This window comes from Thalia democratica, chromosome 2 (assembly GCF_965202585.1).
Source record: "Thalia democratica chromosome 2, ktThaDemo2.hap1.1, whole genome shotgun sequence".
Taxonomy (NCBI): Eukaryota; Metazoa; Chordata; class Thaliacea; order Salpida; family Salpidae; genus Thalia; species Thalia democratica.
The window spans coordinates 31005344-31027505 of NC_139166.1; the positions used below are offsets into that span (position 1 = coordinate 31005344).

The window sequence follows — 22162 nt, forward strand, 5'->3', positions numbered from 1 at the left end:
TTTTAACTATTTAACACAGTTTCTTACCTTAAACTTAGTTTTAAACTAAAAATAGACCCAAGAATGTATAATTTTGAAAACCTGGAAAAAATTTATAAAAAATATTTGACAACCCTGATTACAATTTTATCAGTTTGAAAACGTAGAGAGATAGCAACAAATTATTTCATGTTTTATTACATAAATATCATTTTAACTTAAAATGGGTTTGAAATGGAAAAGTGCACTCAGTTTGAAAATTCAGCTTAGTTCAATTGTATAATTATGCATGGTTAGCTTACAATCAGTACTTTACTGATTTAAGATTCACTAAAAGTTTAACACCATCAAACATTCCGAACAAAAAAAATAAATATTAGCAAGGTAACTGTTTGCAGTATCTTATTTTAATTTGTATAGTTATCAGGATATGGATCGATTACCTGACGACATTTTTACCAGATGTTTCGTTGAGGCTTAAATCTAATCAAAATATAAGTCGTAGTATCAAAATATTAAAATACTTTTTAAGATTAATATATTGTAACATGTTTTTAGATAAGCTAAAAAAATGGTCTTTAAGTTTTAGAAATGTGTGTTCATTACAAAGCAGATCGTTGATAGTTGTTTCTGAAACGCCAATCCTTTAGAAATGACTAATTTCATCTACGTTCTTTAAGTTTTCACACAAAAAAACATAATTTTTTATGAGTATTAGTATCAGTTAACCCTATAAAAATAATTAATTTAATAAAAAAAAATATATACAAACTAACAATGACAAAATAAATTTTCTTAAAAATAAAAATGTTTTTAAAAATTTAAATGTTGGTATCTTAGTTTTTTTGATTAATAGGTCGGTCGGGTCTAACGGTTTGTTTTTCTTAATGGTTAGAATTCAACATTTGTTAGGATTTAAATCAAGTTTTCTTGTTTTTAGCCGTTTGTAGATATTATCTAGAGCAGCGGTTCTTAACCTGAGGTAAATTTACCCCTGGGGGTGGGGGGGGGGGGGTAAATTCTTTTGCTTTAGGGGGTAAATTTTATTTATTAAACTTATGTAAATTAATGTTTATTAATTGTGTATTTAAGTTATTAATTAGTGTTTGACTGTAATTATTTCTAAGTTAAATAAGCTTTTTATATTTTACGATTTTTGATATCTTTTTGCTAAAAGTTCAAAAAATTTAGTTATTTTTTCTCAAAATTAAACATCTAGAGTGAATAATAAAGAGTGTATATAAAAATAAAAAAAGTCCTTTTTAAAAGTCCCCCTTATTGCCTTGAAATATATAAAAAGGCATACAAAAATATGTCTTTGATAATTGAATTTCTACAAACTATAGCAAATATATCGGTTTAAAAAGCTGTAAGGACTTAAAAATTAACTGATACGTATAGAACAAAACCATTTTTAACACAAAATTAGATATAGTAGTTAATCGATAAGGTACGGGCTTAGTCTTAAAATTGAGTACAAACAAAAACACATAAAAAAATATATCTGAAATTTAATTAAACGAATAAAAAGATGCTTTTAATATGGTTAAAGCATATTTTACACAATTATTAAAGTAAAACATGCAAATACATTTAGATGGTAAAAAAATTTAAGTAGATAGTAGCTATTGTTTGGTATGGAAAGGGCAAACTTTGTCTTGAAACTATAAAGTAGACATTTCACGCAGGATACGCTTTTTTAGCTAAGTTCAAGAAACGTAGCTTATTGATTTACCTACGGTAAGTAGTTATTTTGATAGAATTGATTTTTCGTTACTAAATTTAATACCTAAGCTTGTTTATTAAGCATTAAAATTGTAATCTGTTTGAATTACAAAAAATAATTTTATCAAGAAGTAATGGAAACGTTACAAAAAATTACTTATTTATATTCAAAAAGCTTATCTTTACGTAACATTATAATTGCTTACTTCGAACAAAACACAGAAAATCTCGTTTGTAGTTAATGCTTGTTTTAATTATTGTATACTTGTAAAAATAAACCACAAAATTATTCATTTAACCTTTAAACCGTTTTTTAAATACTTTAGTCATTTAACTTCAAAATAGTTTACGAACTTTCTAATCATTTTTAAACTTGAGTTTTTTTTTTTCAAAGAGTCTATACATTTTCTTTAACTTTTAATCTGTAGCATTTATTTTGTTTAAAATATGTTTTTAGTTCTAAATAAATAGAACAATTTTACACTTTTGATTATTATCTATAATTTTTTATCAATAATAGTATCTATTTTTTTCTAAACTTATTAAAAAAAATATTTTTATAAGTTTTAAAATGTAACAATTTGTATCAAATGATAAAACGTACTTAATGTCTTAAACGGGAAATTTTTGTAAGTAAATTTATTAAAAAATTTTCAAATTTAAGAATTTTTTGATAATGTTGTGTTTTAACTTATAAAGTTTTAAACTGACTTCGCATTGCCAAAAAGTATAACTTTAAAAAGTAAGATAACACTTTTTAAATTTTCAAAGTTAATGAAAAATAAATCTTTTAAATTTAATAGTAAAATACTTCTAACTATTTGTATCTAATGGAGGATTAAAGCTTAAAATAATTTTCAGATAATAAACAAAATTATCAAACTATAAGTTTTTCAATACATTTAATTTCTAAAATTTTTTACTCAGATTGCAGCTTCTTCACATACGTTAGTATTTTTTATGTATTTTTATGTTCTATCATTCTACTGCAGGAAATATATTTATTATGTATTCCCATAAGATAATATATTTTTTCTATTTACCAACATACTTAAATTGCAAAGTTTTGTTGCTTTGATAACACCTTTTAAATGAAAAGTTGTTGGTAAAACTTTTTTGAAAAACTTTTAAGAGACTTTTCAATTTGTTAAAAAACTCATTGCTGTATCAGACTAAAGGAGATATATACTCATTTGTATTCCAATAACAAAATGCCATTCCTAGAAATACAAACTAATTTGTTTAAAAAATTATTATGTAATATTTTTTTTTACTTTATGTTAAACTTTTTTAACAAATTTAAGTGTGAAGTAGATTTGAAAAGATAAAAAGCTGTGTTGTAATTGATTTTGATACATTTAAACTACTCAGTTAGAAGGATTATATATATATTTAAATTTTCTACTTATAAATACGTACTTAATTTATAAAAAAATAATAAGCAACGGTTATCTTAAATTTTCATGTTGCTTCGTAAATATTTCATTTACTAATCTACATTTTGAAAATATCAAAATCAACACTTTTATCAGAATTAACGCTAATGAAAAGTGATTTTATAATAAGAAGTGTAGATTTTTTAAACTTAATCGTATATTACAGCAAACACTGAGAGTTATGTACTGTAAGTATTATTGCTTAGATATATTATAATAATAGATAATAGATGAAAAAGTAAATACTTCTATTAAGTTAAAGTATTTTATTTTTGTAAAATGAACTATTTTATTTATGTTATGTAAATTTAGAAGAAGCTTAAAAGAATAAAAAGTAATAAAGTTATAAGTCGACTGTGTTTGTTCTTGCACTTTCTTCTCAAATAAACTTAATACGTTACTCAAATATGGTAGTTTAAGAACCGCAGGAAGTTTCTCCGGTCCAAACAATTTAGGCTTCATACGGTTGTCATCGTGTGATTTTATGACTCTTTTTATCAGCTCAGATGGATAAATATTTCTGATTAGAAATTCCTTAATCTTCTCTGTTTCAGTATGAAGCAGTTCAGGAGAACAAATTATACAAGCCCGATGGTATAAGGTTTTTATCAGGTTTATTTTTCTTTTTTTGGTACAAAAAGATTAAAAATGGAAATATTGCCTTATAAAGGGAGTCTTTCTATACACACTGGTAAAGAATTTCGCTTTAATCTTTGTAATTATTATATCCAAAAAAGGAATTTGGTTATTGATTTCTGTTTCATTAGTCAATGAAATTTTTTCATGTAACATGTTTAACTTACAAAACAAAGTCTCATTAAATTTCTCTGTTTGTGTAATAACTAGACAATCGTCCATTCATAAACTACCATATTTAAGTAATGTATCAAGTTTATTTGAGAAGAAAGTGAAAGAACTAACACAGTCGACTTATAACCAAGTTAAGCCTAAAGTAATATTTGTTTCTAAACCAGTTCTTAGATTGGAACTGAAAGACCTAATATCCTTGATAAAAGTTTATTAATTAGAAAATTTAGTTGCATCTGCGAAAGAAGCTATATTGGACAAACATCTAGGCATCTAAAAACGAGAGTAAATGAACATATACCTAAATGTGTATTAAGCTTTATAAAAGAAAAGACTAATAATAAGGAAAAAGCTGCTATAAATGCGACAAAAAGATCTTCGGTAGCATAACATCTGATTAACAACGTCAATTGTCCAAACATCTATGACTTATCGAGATTTAAGGTTATTAGCAATTGTACGAATTCCATTTATTTAGTTAGAGATTAGAAGCAATCTCAAATTTTTTAAGTAAACCTGAACTATGTAAGCAGAAAGAGTTTGACTATAAGGTTTAATTATTTATTTAAATGTGTCTTTAGTTAATTTATTTAAAAGTTTCCTTGGTTATTTTATTTACTTAAAAGTATCTTTGTTTGTTTTAAACTTTTTGTTTTGTAATTTAGAGTGTTTATGTTGCTTTAATTACTATTTTACATTAATGTAGAAAAATTTAAAAGTTGATTTTTGTTGATTGGATTTTTACAGCAATCTAATCAATCACTTAAGTAGTTTTCTAAAATTTATTGTTTTTAGTAAAAAAACCTATTGTTTTAACTCAAATGTCTGCAGTAATTTTTTGATGAGTTGCAGTGAAAATATATTAAAACTTTTATTGAAAAAACTGATTGTTATTAATATAGGTAAAAAAATAAATATATATTGTTGAATTTAAAATTTTTCAGAGTTGAAAGTTTCTGGTAAATATCTATTTGATACTAACTTATTAAAAGTGTTACATTCTTATTTAAAATTATTAACTTAATAAAGGAAAACGCATAACTATTTCGAAGAAAAATTATATTATTAAAAAGGAATATTTTAACTAACAAAGACAATTTTAAATTTATGTAGGATAGTTATACAACAATAACCAAATAATAAAAGAAAACTTTTTTTTTCTTTGGTATTAATATTCTATTGTTACAAGTTTAAAATTAATTCTTAGAACGGTATTTGTCAAAATGTTTATACGTAGTTGTATTATAAAGTAGCAGTGTTTTATGTATAGAAGTTGTAGAAAATTATTTAGATTATAGTTAAAAAAGAGTCCTTTCATTTTCGCGTAGTTTTATTTTGTAAAATTTTAACAAAACTCATAGAAGATGTGTTATATTTAGGTTTATTGTTTTTATTTTTGTTACTTTAATAAAGTCTCAAAATTTTTAATATCTAGTTTTGTTAGTTACTACATTGTATAAATTTTATACTTTAATTCCGATCATTGTTATAGGAACTACTTATTAAAAAAAGTTATAAACAAGAAATTAAACAAACTAGCAAATATTTGTCAAAAATCAAAAAAATAGCGGGTTTTCCCATTGTTAAATGTTCTAACCAGAACTTCAACAGCTATTTAAAAGACATCATCAAATAATAAATTGTTGTTTATAAATTAGATGTTCTCACGATTTTTTGGTTGAAATTGTTGAAATTGCCGCTAAACAAAACAATTGTATCTAAAAATAAAATACGTTGTAGAATTGACAGACATGATTATAGTATACATATAATGATGAAACAATGTAGAAAGTTTAGGTAGTCTACTGAGAGTTACAAAAAGTCTTAGAGAAATAGTTTCAGTTTATAATGAAGCTTTTTGTGTAGTAATGTTAAACTTTCAATCTAGAATGACTTTTTTTAAATTGTGATTTTTAAAGTAATAAAAAATGATAACGAAATCGGTTGAACTTTATTTAATTTTTTTTTTAAAACTAAAAATCCACGAGCTAGAAACTTTAAAAAAATATAATTATAAGTAAAATTGTTATCAAATTACAACAACAACAACAACAACAAAAACTGTCGGTAAGTTTCTATTTTTAGTCAGCTAGATTAAAAAAATTGCTAAGTTAATGACTAAAATAGTTTGGTGAAGTGTTTTATAATACTTAGCATTTCAATTTGTTTGAAAAAAAAGTGTTTGAAATCTAAAATAAACATTATGTGGCTTATAGCTTACAAAAACATAACGATTAGACAAGTTATAAAGTGCTACAAGTTTATAACTAAATATTGGTCATGTATTTCGGAATTTTGAAGTTTATAACCCAACTATTTTTTCTCTTTTTTTTCTTATGATTAACATAAAAAAATCATATAGTTCAAAATTTTAAAACAAAGTAAGTTGAATTACAAAAACACTTATAAGTATTTAAAAATATCCTAATTAAAAAACAGTTTAAGTTTTTGCGATGAAAGACTTTCTTTTTCATACAAAATAATTATTGCTTAAGATTTTTCACAGTGTATGTATTTTTAAAATTTTTTTACAAAATAAAAACTATACTTTAAATTAGTTGCTTATAAAATTTTAATATTAGATATGATTTTAAATTGAATATAAAAGTTATTATTATTTCAATGATCAAGTTTCCTCAAAATTATAATACAGTAAATCTAGACATATCAAACTGTAAGTAAAGTGTGAACTTTACAAAATCTAAAAAAAAAAAGTTATTGGTACAGAAAATCAATCAATTCATTGAATAAATTGTAGTTCATTATTATACGGTACTTAAACAAAATGTAATTAAGTTAGTTAAGAACTGAATTATTTAGTGGTACATGATGCAGTTAAGATTTTATATATATAAGACGTTTTATCAAAAAAATATTAAATTTTTTGAAATTACAACATGTTTTTATATATAGTATGTAATATATTGTTACTTAATAAAAGTAATTCACGACTTTAATATTTCATTTAACTAAACTTTGATGACATAATGGTTACAAAATGCTTAATATAAAGTTTTCCTTGTAAATAAATACAACAAAATACTTATTTTTTCTTCTTTAAATAATTTTTAAAAACTGTTTTGATTTTAGTTAATACTGTGTTTTTAATCTTATAGAACAATTAAAAAAAAGTCAGTTGTAAGTTTTTATAGCGAGCAAGCTTAAAATACCCCCTCAGTTTTGATACAAATCTTTTTTTACCTAAACTTCCTAGAAAATCTTACAAAAATAAATGTGAACTATTTCAGTAATTATAAGGGTTCAATTTTGTCACGATTAAACATAATTGTTGTTTACTTAATAAGACTAAAACCATTAAAAAATATTTGAATTTTTAAGCACCTCACCTTTTACATTTGGACTTTAGTAAATAGATAAACAACTTGTTTTAATTGGAATTAAAAGGTTTGAGAATGATAAGTTGTACATGAAGCATTGCTTTTTTTGATACGTTAATTATAGAGAAAAAAGCAAACAAGTAAACCCTATTGAAAACAAGTTACAGTCGATATTTATATATTACTACTTAAATTAGAAACTATTTACATATTAGACAACTAAAAAACAATAAATTTTAAATGTACGTAGTTTTAACTATAGAAGAAGCTAAGTTTTTTTTTATAAAACTATTTTCAGGTAGGTATTACTCCCTTGAAATATATTTTCAAATTTGCATAATGCATAAATTAAATAAAGCGCTAAATTAGGATAAAAGCAGTTTTTATAGCAAAACAATGCATAAAAAAACGTGACAATTAAAAGGAAGTAAACGAAAAATCCCAAAAAAGTATTTAAGTCCTAGATAACGTGAACATTAGTAAAAAATACGATGATTGTTCATAGTAAGATTATCAAATAGAATTAGTTTTATAATACAAAAAAAAAAGGTAATTGTTTTTTTAATCAGTGTATGTAAATCTTCTTTTGACTGCATTAGGTTTTTATTCATTTTCGTTTTTTTTTAATAAAATAACATTATGACTCTTTAAAAATTTACTTGCAGGTTGAATTATTTTCTCTCGTTAAACAATAAAATTTGAAAACTAAAACTACTTTTCATTATTTAACACAAAACAAAAGTTATTTAACGCTTTTCAAAGGTACAATTTTTTTTTTGTTGTTACTTGTTTTTCTTCTTCACCATCAGAAGTTGAACGAGTTATAACTTTTTTATCGCAATCTGATATTCTTTATTTAAAAATTATTTCAATTACTATTTAATATGTTATTTAGTTATAAAATAAAGTTGTAGTTTACCCTCTCGTGTTGGTACAGTTATCTGTATTTTCTGCCCAAAAATAGTTTTGAATTTAATTTTTTGTACAAAAGAAGATTTTTCATTAATTTTGATACTTGTCCATAGTATTAAAATATTATATACAACAAATGAATTTTAAAATAAGGTACAAGATTTGATATTTATATAGTTATCTAAAATCCTAATGAAATAAAAAAGACAGAATAAAAACCATGATAAATTTTATTAAAAAAAAAGTTTTCATTTAGAATAAAAAAAAACAGGTTAAAATTTATTTATTTATTAAGTTTTTTCTTAAATAGAAGTATTTCATTATTCAATAATTTGTAAACCTTTATTTTTATGGTAGAACATAAAAACTTGAAAATTAAAAAAGTAAGTATCTAAGGGTTTCGTTGTTCATGTATGTTTTATTTATAAAATTAAAGTTTTTAGACATATTGAAACTTTAAAAAAAAATTGTACATGTAAGCTTGTTAATGTAGATATAAATTATCCTTTAAGCAAATTCAAGCTTTCGTTATTTGAATTATCACGGAAAACTGTAAGTACAATAATATCGTTGTAGTAGCAAATTAATCGCAAGTAGTTTTATGAAAATATTTAAGTAAAAGTTAAAATTTAGTTATAGAATATTTGTTTTAACGATTATTATCATACTCTAAATTGTAATTTGTTGTTGAAAAGACCAAAAAAATCAAGTTAAAAAGTTTATTTTAAAATTCAGATGCTTTAATCTTAATAAATTTTAGAAAAGTGACTTAAAAATTTAAACTTTTACTTTATTTTTGCGATGCTGGGGCAAGCTATTTCTAAATTAAACAGCAAAATTAACAACTTCCATTTGAACTTTAAAAAGAAATTGTCAACTTTGATTTTTCATTATAAATTAATTTTAAACGAGAGAACTACAAAAAAATTAAAATAGCTTTATAAATTGCAACAAATTTGATAGGTCTATTTTGAGAGCTGGTTTGTTAGAAACTGCAGGTTTGGTTTAATTTATAATGAAATAATTAGTTACAATTTTATATTCCTTGCATAATGTTTTATAATAATTTGTTACTATAACTCTTTAGGAATAAAAAATTTTAGATAAAGGCATGTAAAAAATTTTATTTTTCCTTTTAATACTTTTTTTTTGCCATAGCATAAAAAAATTTCAGATCAGATTTTTAGTAATATTTAATATTACATAACTTAATTTAAAAACCATAAGCATAAATTAATACAAAAGCTTAAAACATAAACTATAAACACCCTTAAAAAATCATTAACGAGTCTGAAAAAAGCAAGAGTGTAGTATTTGTTACTTAGATCTAAATTCATAAGTTCCATAATAAATTATTTTTTTCATAATCGATGTGAAAATGATTTAAAGTAACTTTACAAACCAAATTGTTTGTTTTAAATTCTTATCAGAGAGATAATAGTTATTTATTTACTAAACATCATATGTTTTAAAAAATTAAGCTTTACATAAGTCTACATATTTTAATTGGAACTAGTTTTGTTTTTTTACTAAGGTTTTAGAACTTTTGTTAACTCTATTTTTATACTTTGAAATTAAAAAAAAAATCTTTTGAACACTTTAAGTTTTTTATTCAAAGTAATTAACGAAATTGAAAATTGCAAGCTAATACCTTTTTAAAAGACCTTTATCTTAAATTGTTTGCTATAAAGTTTTTTAACACTTCCTAAATTAAATAATGACTTTTTTTTTATTCGTTTGTTTATCTTTACAAAGACTATAGTTTTTATCAGTTTTTAAGAGATAAATTTAGTTTATTGAAATATAAGTGTAATGCAATTTAATATATTTTAAATAATAGCTTGATATTTCTTAAGCTTCAAAGGTTTTTTTTAACTATTCATTTAGTTTTAATTTATAAAATTGTTGAATTTTTGACAGGATCTTTTTATTTTATTTTTACTAAATTAATCGACAAGAACTTATTAAATGTTCGCATTCACTTTTATTACTTCTCTCCTTTTGTTAATTACGGTCCTCTTATTCGAATTTAATCGTCGCATCAAATGTTACAATAAAGGGAAACCCCCGGGCCCACCATGTTTTCCTGTTGTAGGATCACTGCCATTCTTGTCAATAAACGGTCAAAAAAGTTTCAGAGATTTGGCACTAAGATACGGACCAGTTTTTTATTTAAAGATTGGAAGTTCTTGGACTGTAGTTTTAAACTCTTTCGATTCAGTTGAAGAGGTTAAAGTTGTGTTTTACTCGATTAATATAGCTAGTTTAATTTTTAGTTGTTCATAATGATTTCCATTTATTGTCTTTAAGTATATTTTAATACTCAACATATGTAATTTCAAACTCAATTTTTTTTCAATTAAAAAAATCTTAAACTAAGACTTTTATAAGCAACAGTCGATAAAATGTAAAACTTTAATTATTTAGATCATCAAAAAAACAAGTCTATAATAACAATATTCTATAATAAAAATATTTAAAATAAGACCATCTTTAAAAAATTATGAAGTTAACATTGAGTAATTAGAATTTTTTTTGCAACATGGATCTAGTTAATGTAAATTTTTACGACTTTTTAATTTTTGTGACAAATTTATACGGTATTTATAGATTTAAAACTTTTATTCAAAAATATAAATTTCTTTTTTAATTTTCTAGGCTTTTGTTAAGCAATCTTCGAAATTTATTGGAAGAAAAAACAATTTTTTCACTGACTTTGTAGCAGATAATTCTCGTGGAATTTTTTATTTAGATGGGGCTGAAAAATGCATTTACCATCGGAAACTTGTACTAAAATCTTTATTTGGGTTAGTTACCTTAAAATCTTTTAAATTAAAAACAAATACTGTTTTAATACATATAATGCAATCAATAGTTAAAATATTAAATAAAAATTTAAAACGCTAACCGAAAAGTTTTGTGGTTTTAAAAAGTTACAAGGTGTTTATTTTGATATACGATCATAACTTTAAAAGTATAATTTAATTGTCACGATAATTTTTTTGCTTAAAAACTTAAGTCCCCAGTTCTGAAAATTCAGAGGAATTATGTTCGATTGGGAGCGCTTAAAAATATTATTACCAAACAAATTAACTTTAATCTACGCAAAAACCGATTTTCACAAACTACATATCGGTGCAAGAGAATACTTAAAAGTTCGTGTTGTTTACGAAAAAAGGATACTGTGTTTTCATCAAAACAAAAGCTAAAATTAAAATACCATGCTATTTTAGCTATAAAAAGATTTTTTGATATAAATGGTTCAATTATTTTTATTATATTAAAATTAAATAAATTTTGTGTACGAAGTTTACAATAATTTTCTATTGTAAATATAAAAATCTCAACTCTCGTAAAGGTTCCTTAAAAATTAGTTTAATTTAGACTTTAATATAGTGGTATATTTTTTTTAAGTAAATAAATAATAGTAAAAACATTCTCTTATAATTAATATATTGATAAAGTTTTAAGTTTAACTGTTCATAAGTGTTAAGTTCATAAGCTATTTATAACTCTTTCACATACTTTAATCAAATAAAACCTCAGTCAACCTACAGTTCAAAAGCTTATGTTTTTTCAAAACAATACATAATTTTCTACGACTGATTTTTTTCATTATTTGATTTTTCATTAGTTTTTCTTATTAAAATATTTTTGGTACATAAAAATAAATTCAAAGAACATTTCAAGAAATTATGATGTAAACAAAAAACAAGTTTTATGACTATATTTAAAGAAAATGACAGTTATAATGTAGTCTTTTAAAGATTAAAAAACTTCTATATCTTATTAGTATTATATTTATACTGTATTAATTTTTTTTAAATTACCAGATCAACAGTAAGACCTCATATGGAGCGTTTTGTTTTAAATGAAGTTAATTTACTGCAAGAAAAAATTTTCAATAAATGCAACCAACTATATGATATTGAGGTAAAGCTATTTGTATCTTTTTTCTGATAATATATAAAATAAATTATGCATATTTAAATTGTTTGTTTGTGAAGCAGTAACTAATACAATTTAATTATTTTGAGTTTGATAAACATTTTTAAAAGTTTAACTCAAAAAATTTAGTTCAAGTTTATGCATACAATGAAGACAAAGATTTTCAAAGTTTAACACACAAAGCTGTATAAGAAATTTGAGAATTTTTTACAACTTCTAAGTAATGAAAATTATATAGAAGTTAAAAAGCTACGAGTACTGTGTTTTGTACTAAAACTATTTGTAATTCTTTTATTTACATTCAAGCATTCAATCGATTGAGCCAATCTAATCTAGTCACAGGAAAAATTAGCTTTTAAAGAATTACCAAATAAGCATATTAAAAAGCAGTTTATGATAGTAAATTATTTTATATTACGAAATACGAAATTGTTTTTACGTAACAGTCGGACATGATGTCATCAGTTTCAAATATAATTTCGATGATGATGTTTTCATCAAGAGTTGAAGATGAGAGCAATAAGTTGTTGATGGATTTCATAAAAACAAGTTGTACAAGGTAATTGAGGTTGAAAATAGAACTTACCTAAATTATTGTATGTTTAACGGTAATAGTTTTAGAATTTCCAACAAAATAATAATGTTTTTTCAATTTCGTTCTTTTTTAGGTTGACTAGTTGTATAAGAATTTACTAAATTAAATTGGCTGTTTACTATTTAGACAACTTATATAAAACAGCTAACTTTACGTATAAAATTTTTTTTTAAATTTATTTTTACTTTTTGTAATTTGCGTTTAGCCTTATAATATTATTTTAAGGATAAAAAAATCAGTTTTTTAACTCAATGATGGACAAATGTTAGTCTTATAGAAAAACGATCAGTTTTGTAAAACTAAGCTGATACCTGTATGTAAAAACAAGATAAAATAAAAAATACCTGTAAACTTTTCTTAATCTAAATGTTTGTTCTCATTTTTAATATGGTATTAAATTTTTTTTTATCACATTACTAAAATTATCAGTAAGTAAAAAACATCTTCTGTTGGAACTGTAATAAAACTAAAAAAAAGTACTAAGTAAGATTTATAAACCGTAGAGTAAGTTAAGTTTCAAATTTAATTATAGATACTAACCTTTATTTTAAACAAAAACATGGTATATATTTTAAGTTACGACTAGTGATGTACCGGACTCACTATCTGGGTCCGGATCCGGCCGGATATTGCCATTTTTGTCTGATATCCGGATCCGGCCGGATCTTGATATTAAAAAAAAGTCCGGATCCGGTTCCGGCCGGATTCTAATTTGAAAAAAAAAGTCCGGATCCGGGTCCGGCCGGAACCGAAGTTGTGGGTCCGGTGCATCACTACTTACGACGTATTATTTTCCTCATAAACTATTTAAGCTATATTATAATTTATGTCGTGTATTGAACTAGTTAAAAACTATTTTAAATTTAAACGACTTTTTATGATCTTAAATACAGTTTTTACCTTTGTGAAAACTTAATATTGTAACATTGTATAAAAAAAAATTATCAAAATCTCCCAGAAAAGAGAGTCTTATTATTTTTACCTATACTACACATCTTTCGTAACTTAAGTAATCCTTATGTCATTGCTTTTTAGTTGTCGAGAAAAAGCTACCGTGATTAATTTGCTTTATTCCATGCCTTGGACCAGATTTCTTCCAGGATTTAGTAAGCAAATGGAAGAAATGAAAGAAGGAATGGATATTGGATATGGTGAGTTTAACTAAAAAGACTTGATTTTAATTTAGTTAACTTGTTCTATAGTTTTTAGCCTACTCACTTTTTTTAAAATAATTTTACCTAATACAACTTTGTTAAATACTTTGTAAAAAGAGTATAAGTAATTAAAACTAAATATGGTTTTTAAATTTATACTTAAAGCGTACTATATAATAAAGATTCAATAAACGTTTTTTTCTAAATAATTTGAGATTGATTAAAATTATTTTCAAAAATCTCATAAGTGTTTTGATTATAGCTGCAATGGATAAACAAATAACGGAACATCTTGATACTTTTGATTCTTCAGATAAAAGAGATTTTATTGATAATTATATTGCGGAAAATGATGCTACAAACAAATCTTACGATGTATGTTACTTTTATTTATAGTATAAAAAATTGTTAGTTCAATTTTTCCAATAATTTTATAAAATAAAATATAAACTATATGAATCATAAATGTAAAATAATCATTAAAAAATATTTAGTTGTTTGTCAGTTTTAACTGATTTTATTTTTTCTTACAAATTTAAAGTGATTCAAAAGTTTTTTTAAGTACTAAGTTTTCGCTGATAATAACTATCAAAGTTAGTTTTTAAAATTTGTATAGCTATCTAATTTGTTTAACTTTTAGTTTTATTTTACAGAAACGTCAATTGATCCAGTTTTTAAAGGACATATTTGTAGCGGGTACTGAAACGAGTGCCTCGACTCTCAGGTGGATTTTATTAATGGTTACTAAACACCCTGAAGTTCAGAAAAAAATTCACGATGAAATTGACCACAAAATTGGTAAGCGTGTTTAACATGTTTAGTATTCATGTTTAATATACAAGTATTTTAAACTTTAATAACATAACTATCAGGTTTTATACATAAGCTAACATTTTAAAATAGTATTTAGTATCATTATAAATATTTTTTATTTTATTTTTTTTTGATTAATATTGTGTTTTAATATGTACTTATATCGATAAATTTAAAACAATTTAACTTTATTATTGAAAAATACTATTTATATTGAATAACATTTAGAGCTTTAATGTACTATTTAGATAAATGTAAATTACCTTTTGTTTTAAAATTAGTCGAACATTAAATAAAATATTACTATAAAAACATATTAGCTTGAAAAATTCCTAAATATAATACTTTTTTATATCGATTTTGAATAAAGTATTTAGTTTTAGATGTTTTTTTTTTAACAAAGTTCAATAACTTATACTTTAGTAAATCAAACTTTCAAGGGTTATTTACTAAAGTCAATATTAGTACCCATAACAAAGTTGTTTCTTATAAAAACTATTTTAAGTTTCACACTAGTACAAATTAGTGTGATAAAAGATATTAAATTAATAAAAATGTTTTAAAACTAATTATATATAGTTTTAGGGGTCTGGGCAGAAATTTTTTTTTAAATAATCCTAGACAATTTTTTTCAGATTAAAAATAATACGGCATAAAAAAAGTATTTTAATAATTGTAAAAAAAAACCTTAAGTATAAAAAGTTTTTTTTTAACGAAATGTATTTTATATTTTTTGAAACAACTTAATCTATACATAAACTTTAAACTTTATCAGGTATATACATATTTTTTTTAATTTTTTTTTAAAGAAGCTAACACAACACAACTAAATCTCTTATATTTTTATTTATTATCTTTAAAAAAGACAGTTTAAAGTTTACAATATGACAATTTAAAGTAAAGACCAGTTGAAAAAAACAGCTTAATTTGAAAACTGTTTTAAAATCATTTCAAAGTTGAAATTAAACATTAAGCTAGTATTTCTTAGAATTTTAAGAGAAGCAAATTAAATAATTACAAATATCTGTCGTAGCTAGTATTTCTATTTATTTTTTTAAAGTTCAAACTCTAAAAAAAATATACATCACATTAGTTATGTACAATAAGAAACTTACTATAAAATAAACTAATACTAAAACAAAAACATATTTTAAAAATCTAATCTAAAATTGAACTTATGAACTTTATTAATGATCACAAGAAGTTAAAATATTTTAACTTAATTAGATTCATACAATTTTTAAAGATGAACTATAAGTTTTTATTGTTCTGAATAAACATTTTTTTGTTTTTCGATCAAATCAATATAAATAAAATGTTTTTTGTTCAATATTTATAAATTTATGCTGCTGTAAACTTTGTAATCTTTAAAAAATAATACTCAAACTTACTTAAACTTTTATAAAAAATAATTACAATGTAAGCATATAATCAATATTTTACTAAAATTATTATTTTACTTAAATTAATATTTTAATTAAATTAATATTTTAATGTTTTGAGGTTTTCTGTAATTCTTTATAACTTTAATAACTTCATAATCACTTAACACTTTAAATATGTTTATTACAACAGACAAGTTTATATTTATGAGTACTTTGTTTTTAACTTTAATAAAACTCTGAAAATTTTAATTCACATGTTGAGTACAATCAAAACTAAATTTGTTTTTTGTATTTTAGGAAGAAATGGAAAGTTATCAAGAGATCTCAATTTACCGTACATACGTGCTTGCATTCTCGAAGTTATGCGCTTGAGAACAACTGTTCCATTATCTATTCCGAGATCTGCTACTTGTGATGCAGTTGTAAATGGTTACCATATACCAAAAGGGACTGAGGTTTGTAAGAAAGCTTCAAATACGTCGTTTTTTCTTCAGTTTTAAGGCTAAAATTCTCTGTCGTAGTCTTTTGTACAAAGACAAAAATAAAAGTTTTAAATCACTTTAAAGCTTTATTTTTCTAACCTTTAAATTCAAAACAACATTAATTTATTACATGTGATTTGTTGTACAACAAATACGTTCGTTTTTTTTATGCAATTTTTCGTTAAAAATAGTCAAAACTTTTCTTATCTGAAAGTTTGTTTTGCACATTTTCTATAGCTTTACGTACCAAAAACAAAATCGCTTGCTTAGCCCTTTTCATACAACTTAATTTTCAAATTTTATTTTAAACTTTGTACAACTTTTGTTTTAAAAACTAAACTAAAGTAGTTCAATATCTTAGTATAGATTCGATTAAGGCTATTGTTAACATATTTTATATTATTATTTTTTAAAAGGTTATTCCAAACTTATGGGCAGTTCACAATGATCCAGCTTTATGGAAAAACCCAGAAGTATTTGATCCAATGCGGCACATAAACGAAAGGGGCGACTTTGTTCCTAGTAGAAAAATAATCCCATTTTCATTAGGAGGTAGAAATTGTCTAGGTGCAACTTTGGCTAAAATGGAAGTATTCCTGTTTACTGTCGGAGTTTTTCAAAAGTTTAAAATTAGTCCGAATTCTAAAAAAGATCCGGATCTAACTGAGATTCCTGGGTTTATCAACTCTCCAAATCCTTATGAATTTGTTTTTAGCTTAAGATAAAACACTTGTACAATAGAAAACTTCTGTAAAGATATACAAAATAAACTGAAGTTATAAAAAAATATTCATTTTCAAAAGTATCAATTTGAACAACAAACTTCTATACTTACGAGTATATTTATTAAACACTAAACGTACTAAATAGACTGAAGTTCATTGTCAATTTGCTAAATAGTAAGTAATTCTGCTTTAATTTCTTTGTTTAGTTCTTTACTTAGTTTAGTACTTACTACATTTGGAAAAAAATTATTTTGACATTTTTTTAGTAAGTCAATTTGTTATTTAATATTTTTTCATACAGTTCGTTTTACACGATTATCATTGTATAAACTGCCTTAAAACATAAAACTAATGATACTAAAAGCTAGTCTTTATTTCTAATATTTTAGATAAACGAACAATTTTTTGGTTTGAAATTTTATTGGAGTTTTTACTAACTTTGAAAAAAGCTAAGTGTCAAAACATTTTTTTAATTTTTCGGTAAATATGTTATTCTACTTAAATTTTCGAATTTTTTTCTTACTATACATCAACACTGTTTTACTTATTTGGCCATTATTGACTTAACTGTGTTTATAAACTTTTCAATTTCTCTTTTTTTTTTCTTTTTTAATTCTCCTGATATATTGAAATACTGTTGTGATTTAACGTTAATAAAAATATAAACATCTACAAACTTAGTATTATTAAAATTAAATTTAGAAGTGTATTGATATATTTTACTAGTTAATGAAGTATATAAAATCATAAGTCTAAAACAGTATAGAAGTAAAACCAAACATAGTTAGACATTCTACTTACTTACAAAACTACCATTATGTTATTTCATACATTACATTTTTTTGCAAACGAGAATTTTATATATTTGGTGTTCTCTATTTATTTAAAAATATTTATTAACTTTTCTAATATTTTAACCTTAAACCCAAATCTTAAACTCTGATCACTAAAAAGCGTTACTCCAAACATTTACTCTTCGTTTTTTGTGTTTAGCTTTTAGTTTTAACAACTCAATCTTTAAAAAAAAATTTAATCCTACCTCTCATTCTAAAACTTTAGCACAACTCTTAAACTTAAGCTCTTAATTTAAGAAATGTTACTTTAATTTTTTGTTTACAAGCTTTAATCCTTAAACTTATTTTGATTAAAATCAAGTGAAGAAATTACTTTAAGTACAAAAAGTTCGCTTGCATAGTTATGGTCAAAATAGAACTTTTAAAGTTGTAGTTTTTAAATGTTAAACCTTACTTTATTTTTTATTTAAACGCTGTTATTAATTGAATGGTACACTAAAATAAGACTATTATACTTTTCTAAAAGTAAAATTTCCTCCGTTTATTAGGTAATTATTATTATAGAAGAGCTCTAACAATTATAAAATTTATAGCATAGGTGAACTTGATTTAGAATTACACAATTAAATTATGACACACACAATACAAAGTTTTTTAAATGAGTTAGTCTTAAATCAATACAACAAAGAGTTTTTAAAAATTTATTATTAATAGTATAACAATTACAAAGTCGAACTATACTACACAGGCAAAACATTTTAAAATGTGGTTGATTTGCAGTAAGTCCTATAGTTTTTATTTGCTTTAGTACTAAAGCTAAAGGTTTTGTTTGTCACAAACTGAATATTACAGATTAAAATAATAAAAAAATATATAAATAAATATAAGATGTAACGTTAAAAGGCGTTAAACATATGTGTTTAATTAGTTTTTATAATAAAACAGCTTTTTGAGAACTTTTGTAGAAATTTTCATTAGATAGGTAAATAAAAAGTCTATACATATTATATATAGATGAACTTTATTTCAATTTATCAGTTTTACTATAAAAAATTTTTGTATATAAAATAATTATTTTTGAAGTTTAATAATCTTAAGGTTTTAACGAAAAAAGATGTCTCTTATAATCTAAAAAAGTATATTATTCAAACTAAGACTAAGCTTTAGATATAAAAAAAAAGTAATAGTAATATTTAAAACCAACTAAAAATACGGTTTTTGATAGTGAATATTTTGCAAGAAGTTTAAAATAAGTATAAATGTTTATGCGTCGGAAATATAAGAAATAAACTTTAATTGACTCGATTAAAAAAAAATTGTACGTAGTTCTAAAAATTGTATCATATTGATAGTTTTTAAAAAAGAGTTTTTCCATTATTATATTGAGCACAATTTCGATTTAACTTGCAGCTAATTCTGTACTCGTTTTTCACTTATTTTTGTTCTAAAATTAATTTAAATAGCATTTAAAAAATTACAAAAAACAAATTGACTTATCTTGAAGAAAAAGGTTAGATACTTGAAAAGTTTAGATTTTCTAAACATGTTTTAAACTTTATCAAAAAATCTTTATGATATATTTTTATAAATAAGATTTACTTTAAATTAAGCGAAATACTTTTTATAGCATTTTATTGGATACCTTATTTTTAAACTTATATCTAACTTAAATGTTTGCATGAAACATAAAAATGGCGTTTTTAAATTACACTGATAAAACGTAAAACATAAGTATTTTTTTAAAATATAATGTGTATATATAAAATATAACTCAATAAGGTTTTAAAGCTAGAGATATAAATATGCAAAGCCTATACAAAAATTAAAATAAATATTGTTTTGCGCAAATAATTTATTAGACTGACATCATATCTCGCAGCTGATAATTCACAAACAGCTCTACTTAGTTTATAAATACATTCATACCTTCGATTCTAAATACTCTGTAGAGCTGTTTATGTTTTATTTGCTGCAATACGCGGTCAGTCTAATAAAGTATTTGCGCGATTTTTTTTAATAAGTGTTCTTTCGTTTTCTGAAACTCAGTAATTCAAATTAAAAACAGTTTAGCTAATAAATGCTAAAAGTTGTAAAATTTTCTTACAACTAAAGAGATTTTATTTGAAAAAATTTCGTTTCAAACTGTAGTTAAGCTCTAATAAAAATATATTAATAGTTTGCAAGATCAAAAACTATAATCTACGAATACTTTTTTCTACTGTTTAAAGTTATGTTGTTATTATCTCGGTTTGTTTACTTAAAAACGAAAACTCTTTTAATTACTTGATTTGCTGATTAGTGGATATAAGTGATAAAAATTAATTTTAGAACAACTTTAAAACTGTTTAGACATTACTCGTTGTGTTGAAAATAGTATTTAAACTCTTGCTAAACTGTGTTTGATATCTGAGTTTTGTAAAGATTTACCAACTCATTTATATTGCTTGTGCAAGAATTATTCAACTTTTAGTATCTTTTACCTTTAAATACTTATTTTTTTTATAATTCTTACTTAGCTTACAGAATTATGCTTTAAGCAATATTGTTAATTTTTAAATAAAGTCGTATTTCTACTAGTAGAAGTAATTAGAATTATCACAAAGTTAAAAAATATTGCGAATTACATTTCAGAACAAACATAAACTTTTTTAAACAACTTGAGGTGAATTTATTGACTTCTATACAGTATAAGCAAGATAAATTCAATAAGTAATATAACACTTATTTATAAATTATAAACTATATTTTCTCACCACAAAATAGTATTTCGTAATACACTTTGTTTTTAAACAACTCAATTTTTTCACGCTTCAATTAAAAGTGTATTAGCGATTCGTGAGAAACTGTTGATGGAGAGTTGATATGAAGCGAAACGAATAAACTTTATTTTGAAGGTAAGGTAAAACTTAAAAATTCAAAAAAGCAATGGTTGAAAAAAAAAGGTTCTTAAAATTATTTACAAGAATTTTTTTTAACTCTTATTTAGTTGTTTTACTACATTTTAATTACAAAGTTGATATTTTTATGTATACTACGTAAACCAGTTTTATTATTTTTACTAAAATTGTTTTGGTTTGTTTGTAAACTAATGAATAAATATCAATATTATAAACAAGTATTATTTTTTTAAAGCATAATAAACAGCTAATTAAAAAATAATTATTCAAAATATTTAAAGAAGATTTGAATAACTTAACAGTTATTTATACGTTGCGCCTTTCTAGCTACCACTTAAAAAACTTAAATTTTTTTATTTAACTCTGACAACGTTTGCAACATTAAACAACAATAAAGGTTGAAGTTTGGTAAGCAAAATGATTAGTATTTATAAATTTGAAACTATTAGAGAAAATAGTTAAAAAAAATACAACTTTTTATTTATAGCTATTTTTTAATAGGAATAATAAATCAAATTTTAATATAATATCTTCATTGTGTTGTTGCGTTGTTAGTTTAAGGACTAAGATACTTTAATAAAACACACAACATTTTATAAATATTGTAAATTAAATTACGTACGTAAGATTTAAAAAAGCAAATGCAATAACCTGCTGCCTAAGTACCTAAAATTTTTTTGTTGTTTTTAATAACCTAAAATAAACCTAACATATGAAAATTTACATTAGTATTGCTTTTTTATACGAATTTTACATTTATATATCAATCATACAATATGTAATTAACAACTGCAATGAACTTTATCTTTTAATATCTATTTTTTATATAATTTTCACATCATGTTTTAGTCATAGGGTATGTAAATGTCAATTGCACTGTTAATTATTTTCGATTATCTAAATAATAATTTAAATTTTTATACGCTTTTCACATTTATGTTTCAATTAAAGGGTATATAATGCTAATTGCACTGTATATAAATTTCGATTATATAAATTTTGTATGACCCTTTAGATACCTTTTATTCATTTGATTTAATTGGGTGAATGCAAGTTTATTTTAAACTGTTTCTATTTTTTTTTCAATAAAGAATAACAGTTATATACTATAAAAATTTTAAATTTTAAATTACACTGTAATATGTTTTTTTTTATATTGGATTGGATATACA

The 22162-nt window shown here is 22.9% G+C and overlaps 1 protein-coding gene across 1 annotated transcript; it reads left to right on the plus strand.

Moving 5' to 3' along the window:
- The first annotated feature begins 202 nt into the window (after positions 1 to 202).
- On the plus strand, positions 203 to 17299 carry LOC145828538 (cytochrome P450 2U1-like). Its single transcript, XM_082936294.1, has 10 exons — positions 203 to 206; positions 10257 to 10426; positions 10856 to 11004; positions 12031 to 12130; positions 12592 to 12704; positions 13776 to 13891; positions 14157 to 14269; positions 14548 to 14692; positions 16390 to 16547; positions 16991 to 17299. Exons 1-10 carry the CDS (start codon positions 203 to 205, stop codon positions 17297 to 17299), a joined length of 1377 nt encoding a protein of 458 aa, XP_082792420.1.
- The last annotated feature ends 4863 nt before the right edge of the window (positions 17300 to 22162 follow it).